This window comes from Bos indicus, chromosome 11 (assembly GCF_029378745.1).
Source record: "Bos indicus isolate NIAB-ARS_2022 breed Sahiwal x Tharparkar chromosome 11, NIAB-ARS_B.indTharparkar_mat_pri_1.0, whole genome shotgun sequence".
NCBI lineage: Eukaryota > Metazoa > Chordata > Mammalia > Artiodactyla > Bovidae > Bos > Bos indicus.
The window spans coordinates 27,717,458-27,729,776 of NC_091770.1; the positions used below are offsets into that span (position 1 = coordinate 27,717,458).

Consider the following 12,319-nt stretch of genomic DNA (forward strand, 5'->3'; position numbering starts at 1 on the left):
ACAGCTACAACAGCTCTTCCTACAGTATTTGGAGAAGGAGTTCCAGCCACTGTTGTTCCTTCATCACAGTCTGTCATCATTCTCTCTTGCTGCTGTATTCTGGGATGCTATATGCTTGGCTATCTATGTGGAGGCTGAAAAGCAGAGTTCAGAGTTGGGGACATGAGGCCTTAGCATCATATGGATGGAAAAATCATCTTTCTGAGCTGGCATATCATCACTCTAGCCTCCAAGATAACTGAAAAATTCTCAAAACACAGGGCTGTTTTTCAAAACTGACATTACCCAAAACGCTCTACTTTCTCAGGTCTTAGTATTATCACTTAGAAAAGTGTGTCAATCACAAATTTAAATGCAACAACAACTAACTCAGAATGTCACATGTGCTATGCATACTAGTTAAAATGCAGAAACCAAAATGTTTTTTGGCATTCAAAACAGAAGTATTATTCATATTTATTATTAACAGAATAAAACGATTTTTTCCAAAGTTGCAATAAAATTAAATCAAATGAAAGGAGACAATGTCTAACAGCCCAATAATTTCTGCAAATGGAATTTTAGTAGTTTAGTAACTGGTTTTGCTAAAAATTATTTTTCATTAGGCTGTATCAGTAGACAATAAGTAGGTAAGTAAAACTTCACTCTAACAATTTTTCCAATTATCAGAAGTATGCACTTTACCCCATGTGATACACTGTACACAAAAGTAAAAACAGACAACTTAGATATAACAGTGAAACACTTCAAAAGCTCAAGAGCAGGGACCATGTCACCTATATACCCTAAGAAGGAACAAATGCACAGTTAGTGTTCAAGAATGTTTGTAGCATAACTGAAGATTCTTTTTTGTTACACACACAAAAATAAAAAAAAACATTTTCAAATGTATACCACCGTATAAGTTTTCAAAAATTTTAGTGATGATAATTAAACATCATTATGAAAAGTAATACATTCTAGTCTTTTTCATTCAGTTCAGTTCAGTCGTTCAGTCATGTCCGACTCTTTGCCACCCCATGAACCACAGCACGCCAGGCCTCCCTGTCCATCGTCAACTCCCGGAGTTCACTGAAACCCATGTTCACTGTGTCGGTCATGCCATCCAACCATCTCATCCTCTGCTGTCCCCTTCTCTTCCTGCCCTCAATCTTTCCCAGCATCAGGGTCTTTCCAAATAAGTCAGTTCTTCACATCAGGTAGCCAAAGTACTGGAGTTTCAGCTTCAACATCAGTCCCTCCAATGAACACCCAGGACTGATGTCCTTTAGGATGGACTGGTTGGATCTACCTACAGTCCAAGGGACTCTCAAGAGTCTTCTCCAACACCACAGTTCAAAAGCATCAATTCTTCCCAGCACTCAGCTTTCTTTACAGTGTAACTCTCACATCCATACATGACCACTGGAAAAACCATGGCCTTGACTAGATGGACCTTTGTTGACAAAGTAATGTCTCTGCTTTTTAATATGCTGTCTAGGTTGGTCATAACTTTCCTTCCAAGAAGTAAGTGTCTTTTAATTTCATGGCTGCAATCACCATCCACAGTAATTTTGGAGCCCAGAAAAATAAAGTCTGACACCGTTTCCACTGTTTCCCCATCTATTTCCCATGAAGTGATGGGACCAGATGCCATGATCTTCATTTTCTGAATGTTGAGCTTTAAGCCAACTTTTTCACTCTCTTCTTTCACTTTCATCAAGAGGCTCTTTAGTTCCTCTTCACTTTCTGCCATAAGGGTGGTGTCATCTGCATATCTGAGGTTATTGATATTTCTCCCGGCAACCTTGACTCCAGCTTGTGCTTCTTCCAGCCCAGAATTTCTCATGATGTACTCTGCATAGAAGTTAAATAAGCAGGGTGACAATATACATCCTTGACATACTCCTTTTCCTATTTGGAACCATTCTGTTGTTCCATGTCCAGTTCTAACTGTTGCTTCCTGAGCTGTATACAGGTTTCTCAAGAGGCAGGTGAGGTGGTCTGCCATTCCCATCTCTTTTAGAATTTTCCACAGTTTATTGGGATCCACACAGTCAGAGGCTTTGGCATAGTCAATAAAGCAGAGATAGATGTTTTTCTGGAACTCTCTTGCTTTTACCATGATCCAGCAGATGTTGGCAATTTGATCTCTGGTTCCTCTGCCTTTTCTAAAATCAGCTTGAACATCTGGAAGTTCACAGTTCACGTACTGCTGAAGCCTGGCTTGGAGAATTTTGAGCATTACTTTACTAGTGTGTGAGATGAGTGCAATTGTGCGGTAGTTTGAGCATTCTTTGCCTTTCTTTGGGATTGGAATGAAACTGACCTTTTCCAGTCCTATGGCCACTGTTGAGTTTTCCAAATTTGCTGGCACATTGATTTCAGCACTTTCACAGCATTATCTTTTAGGATTTGAAAAAGCTCAACTGGAATTCCATCGCTTCCACTAGCTTTGTTAGTAGTGATGCTTCCTAAGGCTCACCTGACTTCACATTCCAGGATGTCCGGTTCTATGTTAAGAGTGAGTGATCACACCTTCATGATTATCTGGGTCATGAAGATCTTTTTTGTACAGTTCTCTGTGTATTCTTGCCATCTTTTGTTAATATCTTCTGCTTCTGTTAGGTCTATACCATTTCTGTCCTTTATTGAGACCATCTTTGCATGAAATGTTCCCTTGGTATCTCTAATTTTCTTGAAGAGATCTCTAGTCTTTCCCATTCTGTTGTTTTCCTCTATTTCTTTTATTGATCCCTGAGGAAGGCTTTCTTATCTCTCCCTGTATTCTTTGGAACTCTGCATTCAAATGGGTATACTTTCCTTTTCTCTTTTGCTTTTTGCTTCCCTTCTTTTCACAGCTATTTGTAAGGCCTCCTCAGACAGCCATTTTGCTTTTTGCATTTCTTTTTCTTGGGGATGGTCTTGCTCCCTGTCTCCTGTACAATGTCTTTTTCATTATCTTCTCCTTATAATAAAATTCAGAAAGGAGGACAAAATAAATTTTTTAAATGATTTCTTGAGGAATTCCAGGTTTAAAGAACATTGGCAGTGTCCTGATTCCAAATCGCCCTCATCCTTGTATAAACCAATAAAGTAAAGGAATAAACAACACAGGACCCACATCTTCAGTTCTTCTAGAAAACAGAAAATGAGACTGACATCTGATTTCCAAAAACAAACAAGCAAATGAAAACATGCAAAGCAAGACAACAGAGAAACATATTTGACAAACATAAGGAAAGGAAATGCAAGGAAAAAATATTATACTGAGCCAAGCTGTCCTTCAAGTATCAAGGACAAAGGAAACAATTGTGACTGTGTCATAAAGTCAGAGAATACAGGTGAATCTCAGAGATACTGAAACAGATTCAGCTTCAGACTACTACAATAAAGCAACTATCATAATAAAGCAAGTCATATTTTTTGGTTACCCAGTGCATATAAAAGTTATATTATACTGTAGTCTAGGTATACAATATGTCTTAAAAGAAAAAAATGTACATACCTTAATTTAAAAGCGGCTATCACCAAAAAGAACACAAATAACAAATGTTGGCGAGGATATGGAATAGGGAACCCTGTACACAGTTGCTGGGAATGTAAATTGGTGCAGCCACTGGGGAAAACAGCATGGAAGTTTCTCAAAAAACTAAAAGTAGAACTGTCATATGACCCAGCAATTCCGCTGCTGAGTGTATATCCAAAACAAAAACACTAACTCAGAAAGATACATGCACCGCAATGTTCAAAGCCGAATTATTTACAATTGCCAAGATATGGAAGCAATTTAAGTGTCCTTCAACAGAAGAATGGATAAAGAAGATGTGGTATATATCAACACACACACACAGCCATAAAAAAGAAGAAAATTTTTGTCATATGTAACAACATGGATGAACAGGGAGGGTATTATGCTAAGTGAAATAGCCAGATAGAGAAGAAAAATATTATGATATCACTTATATGTGGAATATAGAAATACAACAAATTACAGAATACAGCAAAAAAAGATACACAGATACAGAGAACAAACTAGTGTACCAGTGGGGTGAGGGAATGGAGGAGAGGAAAAGATAGGGGAAAGGGATTAAGAGGTACAAACTAGGGACCTCCCTGGTGGTCTGCTGCTGCTGCTGCTGCTGCTAAGTTGCTTCAGTTGTGTCTGACTCTGTGCGACCCCACAGACGGCAGCCCACCAGGCTACCCCATCCCTGGGATTCTCCAGGCAAGAATACTGGAGTGGGTTGCCATTTCCTTCTCCAATGCATGAAAGTGAAAAGTGAAAGTGAAGTCGCTCAGTCGTGTCCGACTCTTAGCGACCCCATGGACTGCAGCCTACCAGGCTCCTCCATCCATGGGCTTTTCCAGGCAAGAGTACTGGAGTGGGGTGCCATTGCCTTCTCCACCTGGTGGTCGAGTAGTTAATAATTCACCTGCCAAAGCAGGGGACATGGGTTCAACTCCTGGTCCAGGAGGATCCCACGTGCCATGGAGCAACTAAGTCTGTGTGCCCAACTACTGAGCTAGGGCTCTAGAGCCCATCCTCCACAAGAGAAGTCACCACAGTGAGAAGTCCTCACACCACAACAAAGAGTAGCTCCTGCTCTCTACAACTAGAGAAAGCCTACATGCCACAACAAAGATGCAGAGCAGTCAAAAAATGAAATAAAAATAGATAATTTTTTTAAAGGGTTACAAACTATGTATAAAATAAGCTACAAGGATATACTATACAACACAGGAAATATAACCAATATTTTATAATGACTATAAATGGAGCATAAACCTTTGAAATTTGTGAATTGATATACGTAACCTGCCATTTATATAAAATTGTACAACTATATTTCAATAAATGTTTTAGAAAAATTTTAAATACTTCATTGCTAAATAATGTTAATTATCATCTGAACCTTCAGCAAGTCATCATCTTTTTGTTAGTGGAGGGTCTTGCCTCAGTTTTGATGGCTGCTGAATGATCTGGGTGGTGGCTGCAGAAGATTGGGGTGGCTATGACAATTTCTTAAAATAAGACAACAATGAAGTTTGCCACATCAATTGACCCTTCCTTTCTGGAGCAATTTCTCTGTAACAGGCAAATGCTGACAGCATTTTACCCACAGTAGAACCTGGAATCAATCCCCTCAAAACCTGACACTGCTTTACCAACAAAGCTGATGTAACATTCTATTAATCAATCATTTGTTGCCATCTCAACAATCTTTCCAACATCTGTACCAGGAGCAGATTCCATCTCACAGAAACATCTTTCTTTGCTCATCCATAAAAAGTAACTCCTCGTCCATTAGTTAAGTCACAAGATGATAATTCTTTCACATCTTTAGGCTCTACTTCTAATTCTAGCTTTCTTGCTATTTCTATCATAGCTTCAGTTATTTCCTTCACTGAAGTCTTGAACCCTTAAAAGTCACCCATAAAGACTGAAATCAACTTCTTCCAAATTCCTATTAACATTGATACCATATCTCTTCCCACGAATCACAAATAGTCTTAATGGCATCTAGAATGGTGAATCCTTTCTTGTTGTTCAGTCCCTCAGTTGTGTCCAACTCTTTGAGACCCCATGGACTGCGGCACTCCAGGCTTCCCTGTCCTTCACCATCTCCTGGATCTTGCTCAAACTCATGTCCATCGAGTCAGTGATGCCATCCAACCATCTCGTCCTCTGTTTGTTGTCCCCTTCTCCTCCTGCCTTCTATCTTTCCCAGCATCAGGGTCTTTTCCAGCTCTTCACATCAGGTGGCCAAAGTACTACTGGCGCTTCAGCTTCAGCATCAGTCCTTGCAATGAATATTCAGGGCTGATTTCCTTAGGGTTGACTGTTTTGATCTCCTTGCAGTCCAAGGGATTCTCAAGAGTCTTCTCCAACACCACAATAAGAAAGCATCAATTCTTCAGTGCTCAGCCTTCTTTGTGGTCCAACTCTTACATCCATACACAACTACTGGAAAAACCACAGCTTTGATTAGATGGACCTTTGTCAGCAAAGTGATGTCTCTGCTTTTTAATATGCTATCTAGGTTTGTCATAGCTTTTCTTGCAAGGACCAAGCGTCTTCTAATTTCATGGCTCCAGTTACTGTCTGCAGTGATTTTGGAGCCCCCCAAAATGAAGTCTGTCACTGTTTCCATTGTTTTCCCATCTATTTGCCATGAAGTGATGGGACCAGATGCCATGATCTTCATTTTTTAATCTTTTCTAGAGGTTTTCAATTTACTTTGCCCAAATCCATCAGAGGATTTTCTATAGCACCTATAGTCTTCTGAAATGCATTTCATAAATAATAAGACTTGATAGTCAAAATTACTCCTTGCAGAGTGGATGCTGTGTTAGGCATGAAAACAACATTAATCTCATTGTACATCTCCATCAGAACTCTTGAGTGACCAGGTGCATTGTGAATGAGCAATAATATTTTGAAAGGCATCTTTATTCCTGAGCAGTAGAACTCAACTGTAGGCTTAAAGTATTCAGCAAACCATGTTGTAAACAGATGTGCTGTTATCCTGGCTTTCTTTGTTGTTCCATTTATAGAGCATTGGTAAATGAGCATTGGCTTCAATTTCAAGTCACCAGCTGCATTAGTCCCTAACAAGAGAGACTGTATCCTTTGAAGCTTTGAAGCCAGGCATTTTTTCCTCTCTAGCTATGAAAGTCCTAGATGGCATCTTCCTCAAGTATAAGGCTGTTTTTTGTCTATAATGAAAATCTGTTGCTTATTGTAGCTACCTTCATTAATTATCTTGTTAGATTTTCTGGATAACTTGTTGCAGCTTCTACATTAGCATGTGCTGTTTCACCTTTTTTTCCTTTTTTTGGTTGAGCTGAATAGCACAAAAGGTCTTATTTCACCAACCAGGGACTCAATCCGTGCCCCCTGCAGTGGAAGCATGGAGTCCTAACCACTGCACCACCAGGGAAGTCCCCAGCTTGCACTTTTAAGTTATGAAGATTGCTTCTTTCCTTAAACCTCATGAACCAACCTCTGCTAGTTTCAAACTTTTCTTCTGCAGCCTCCTCAACTTTCAGCCTTCACAGAATTAAAGATAGCTTGGCCCGTGCAATGGCACCCCACTCCAGTACTTTTGCCTGGAAAATCCCATGGATGGAGGAGCCTGGTAGGCTACAGTCCATGGGGTCGCTAAGAGTCGGACACGACTGAGCAACTTCGTTTTCACTTTTCACTTTCATGCATTGGAGAAGGAAATGGCAACCCACTCCAGTGTTCTTGACTGGAGAATCCCAGGGACAGGGGAGCCTGGTGGGCTGCCGTCTATGGGGTCACACAGAGTCGGACACAACTGAAGTGACTTAGCATAGCATAGCATAAGGAAGTGTTACTGCTGCTTTGATCTTCTACCTAGACCACTGAACATTTCTCGATATCATCAAAAGGCTGCTTTTTTTTCTTATCATTCTTTGTTCCTTAGAGTAGCACTTTCAGTTTCCTTCAAGAATGTATCCTTTGCATTGACAACTTGGCTGCCTATTTGGCACAAGAGGCTAGACAGTAGCCTATCTCAGCTTTTGGCTTATTTTTCTCACTAAACTTAATCATTTCTAGTTTTTGATTTAAAGTGAGAGATGTGCAACTCCTCCTTTCATTTGAACACTTAGGGGCCACTGTAGGATAATTAAATGGCCTAATGTCAATATTATTGTATCTCAGGAAATAGTGAGATCCAAGGAAGAGACAGAAAGGAGAACAGCTGATTGGTGGAGCAGTCAGAACACACACAGTACTTATCAATTCAGTTTGCTGTCTTATACAGGTGTGGTTGTGGCACCCCAAAACAATTACAATAGTAACATCTAAGATCACTGATCACAGATCACTATAACAAACACTTAAAACTTTGAAATATTGTGAGAATTATGAAAATGTGACAAAAGAGACATAAAGTCAGCAAGTGTTGGAAACTGGTGCCAACAGACTTGTATGACACACAGTTGTCACAAACCTTCAATCTGTAAACTAGGCAGTATTTGCAAAGCATAATAAAGCAAAGCACTATGGAATAAGGCATGCCTGTACTATACACATAAAATCTTCTTGAGAAAACATTAATATAAGAGCAGAGGCCAGCAAACTATGGCCCATGGACCAAATCCAATCCAACATCTGTTTTCACAAACAGAATTTTTTTAAAAACACAACTGTGCTCATTCCCTTACATACTATCTATGACTGCTTTCCTGCTACAGTGGCAGTTGCGAATTTGCAGGAAGAGCCATCCAGCCTACCAAGTTTAAAGTATTTTCTCTCTGGTCATTTACAGAAAAGTTTTGCCAACTCCATACTAGACTAGAGAATCAGCTTCAATCAGCTAAAGGAAGACTATAAATTTTTAGCAAAAGAACCAAGAGCAAGCATTTCATATAATTGAAAAGTTAAGATTAAAACAAGGGTGGAATCAATTTTCATTAAGAAAATACAAGTTGCAATCCTGATGTCAAAGTAGACTTCAAACTAAATAATATTAAACAAGATAACACTTTATAAGGCTAAAGTCACATGCTGGTTTTAGAACAGAACAGGGGAATACATGCTGTTAAATATGGTATCACCAAAGTGGCCGAGGAGGAAATTCTAAAATCCAAACCTTTACAGAAGTAACAAGCTGGCATAAAACGGTCAGATTCAATTTTTTCATAACTCTGAAATCCAATCAAAAACTTACAACAACCAGAGGAACACAAAAAGAAGAAAACTTATAACAGAGGAACACTAAAAGAAGAAAGAAGCTGCAGAATTTTTGTAAAACAGCACTTTTAACGTACCCACTTACCATCCTCCACTCTCCAGTTCAACAGTGGTGGTACTGATAAGAGCCTACTTTTCTGGTGCAGGTTGCTAGTACTAGAGGGAGCAATATGGACCTTATTCTTAAAGACTTGTGATTATGTGGTTCGGTCTGTTTCATGCTTCCTGAGGGTTTGGCTCAAGGACTTGCCCTTGTTTTGCCTGTCACAGAGCTTCCCCAGGGCATATGTCATTTCCTAGGTGGTACCTGTCCAAAGTATTTAAAGGCAATGTGTTAGCTGCAGTCTCAAAGGTAAAGGGACACTTGGGGATAAGGAATTATAATTAGAGCAACATCAGATAGACCAGAAAACTGGGAAAGGAAGAAGCCAGTAAATGAGACACTTGAGGGAAAGAGGCATTTTTAAATTTCTGCATATTTTAGGGAATCTTAGAGGTCATGTGTCTTGTCTAGTACTCAGGACTAGACAAGACACTTGCTCTGAGAAGACCTTAACCTTTCACTTCTGTCTGACCTTTGAGTTCCATGTAAAGAGGAAGTGAAGGCTAAGGTAGAGCTGTAAACACACTCACTAAACATTGATGAATGTCCCAATGAGAGCAAATACGCAGGATGGGGAGAGAGTTATTTGTTTTGGCTCCAGGGTTAAGTAAATCTCTGTCAAGTAACCAGATGTCAACTAAGCTAATGGACCATAGACTTCTGTGTATTCATGATAGAGAATACAGACTACAGAAACAATTTAGAAGTCCCTAAACAAACCACAAAACAATAACAGCAATAAAAACAAATGCTGGGGAGGAGGAGAACCTGATTTTCAGTGTTGACAACTTATTAAAACTGCCAAGTTTTAACAACAAATTACAAGGCAGGCAAACGTTCACAGGAAAAAAGAAACTAATAGAAAACTGTCTCTGAGGAAGCTCAGACATTGGCATTAATAGACACACTTTAAATTGTCTAGTCAAAGCTATGGTTTTTCCAGTAATCATGTATGGATGTGAGAGTTGGACTATAAAGAAAGCTGAGCACCGAAGAATTAATGCTTCTGAACTGTGGTGTTGGAGAAGACTCTTGAGAGTCCCTTGGACTGCAAGGAGATCCAATCAGTCCATCCTAAAGAAGATCAGTCCTGAGTGTTCACTGGAGGGACTGATGCTGAAGCTGAAACTCCAATACTTTGGCCACCTGATGCGAAGTACTGACTAATTTGAAAACACCCTGATGCTGGGAAAGATTGAAGACAGGAGGAGAAGGGGACGACAGAGGATGAGATGGTTGGATGGCATCACTGACTTGATGGACATGAGTTTGGGTAAATTCCGGGAGTTGGTGATAGAGAGGGAGGTCTGGAGTGCTGCAGTCCATGGGGTTGGACACGACTGAGCAAGTGAACTGAACTGAACTGAACTGAAACTGTTATAAACATGCTCAGTTAAAGGAAATCTTAGACAGAGACCTAAAAGAAACCATGAGAATGCTGTCCCAACAAATACAGAGTATCAATAGAATTGGGAATCATAAAAAAGAACCAGAGAAATTCCTGAGCAAAGAAGTACAATGACTGAAATGAAAATTTTACTTAAGGGTTTTAATCATCTATTTGAACAAGAAGAATCAACTTGGAAGATATGTCAACTGAGATTACACTCTGAGAAGAAAGAAAAGAAATGAACAGAGCCTAAGAGACTCGTGGGATACTCTAAAGCATGCCAACATACATTTAACAGGAAAACTCAGGAGAGAAAAGGGCTCAAAGAATATTTGAAAAAATAATGGCCATAATTTTCCCAATTTTGATGAAAAACATCTATATACACAACCAAGAATCACAACAAACTTCAAGAAGAATAAACTTGGAGATCCACAGCAAGACAAATTATAATCAAATTGTCAAAAGCTAAAGAGAATCTTGAATGAAGCAAGAAAAGTAATTCATCATATGTGAAGGCTCAGTAAGATTAACAGCTGATTTCTCATCAAAACCATGTATGTCAAAAGATAATGGAATGACATATTCAAAGTGCTGAAAGAAAAAACTGTCAACCAAGAATTCTACATTCACAAAAGCTGTTTTGCAAGATAAAAAAAAAAAAAAAAAAAAACCTGGAGATTGGTTGCACAATAATGTCAATATACTTAACATTACTAAACTGTACCCTTAAAAACAGTTAAGATAGTAAAGCTTGTTATATGTATTTTGTCACAACTAAAAATCAATTCTAAAAATAAGGAGAAATTAAGATTTTTCCAGAAAAACAAAATCTGAGGGGGTTGACCCAACCTACATGAAACATAACAGGAAGTCCTCCAGGCTGAAATAAAATCTAGACAGTAACTCAAAAGCATACAAAGAAGTAAAGAACACTGGTAAAGATAGCTACACAGGTAAATATAAAAGTTAGTGTTATTGTATTATTGGTTTGTAATAAAAAAATTTTTTTCTACAAGTTTAAGCAACATTCCACATATAACCTATAACTACAATTAGGATAAGAATTAGTAAAATGAAAAATGAGATTAAAAGACACATATAATGACTATAATTTATATAACTAGGTGAGATTTCTCATACTTTATTCTAAATCAGGTATCTCTAATTTGTATTTCAAATGGAAAGGATCCAGAATTGAGCTCACATCCAGATCAAATCTTTTTCTGGGAAGGAAAGTCTAATAAGAAAGATCATCTGCCAGAGAGCCAAGATACCTAGTGTTATATTTTTAGCTCTGCTAATAATTCTCAGTATCATTTACTAACTTCTGTGGGTCTTGAGATTCCCATTTGTGAAATGCAGAGGATATAAGAAAATTATAAAAATTTATATGAAGGAAAAAATAGCTGATTGAAAATTCTTTAATTCCTTAGTAAAAAAAAGTAATAAACAAATCTGAAGAATTATCATTATTACTACTACCCACATGAATAAGCAGTTTCCTTATTTACCTGATGATGTTGGATGTTTCTTATATTGCATGAGAAGTTTTGATAGAGCTGAAACTTATCAATATCTTTTTCATTTACTTTTTTTGAGGACACTTTTGCCAAAGATGACTGGATATGAATATATCTATCTTGGCACCTGTTCAGATACACAAGTATTCAACCACAAGTAGTTATTAACATGTATTTCAGTAAAGAAACACATTATACAGAAATAAGATTAGCAAAAAAGTAAACAAGAATTAGCAAATAAGATTTTTTTATATATGATGCTCAACTATAAAAATGATATTGACCCATGAAAAAAGGACTCCTCACTTATTCACGCTAGCATAGGTCTAGCATACCTAGCATAGCACAAATCTATTTATATATCAACCCAGGCCTCCTATAAAACATCTAAATGAGTTGAGATACTACCTGCAGTTACCCAAGAGACCAATAATTCTGGCCTAGATATCATCCTTTCCTAACCGCTGAGTTAGGGAGTCAGAACCAATTTAAAGCTAAAAAGAGGGGAAACGATAATATGTCAGGACAGCTTCCAATGACAATTTAGAAATTGAACCAAATTTCAGCAGTATGATTACTTATAAAAACACACTTAA

The 12,319-nt window shown here is 38.2% G+C and overlaps 1 protein-coding gene across 3 annotated transcripts in view; it reads right to left on the reverse strand.

Annotated features, from left to right (window-relative positions):
• The window catches only part of SRBD1 (S1 RNA binding domain 1), a 245,303-nt gene that overhangs the window by 200,585 nt on the left and 32,399 nt on the right, over window positions 1-12,319 (reverse strand). For all 3 annotated transcript variants that reach the window (XM_019970090.2, XM_019970089.2, XM_070798591.1), the window contains one exon: window positions 11,715-11,850. In XM_019970090.2, coding sequence (XP_019825649.2) covers window positions 11,715-11,850 — 136 coding nt within the window. The remainder of the gene's footprint in view (window positions 1-11,714; window positions 11,851-12,319) is intronic.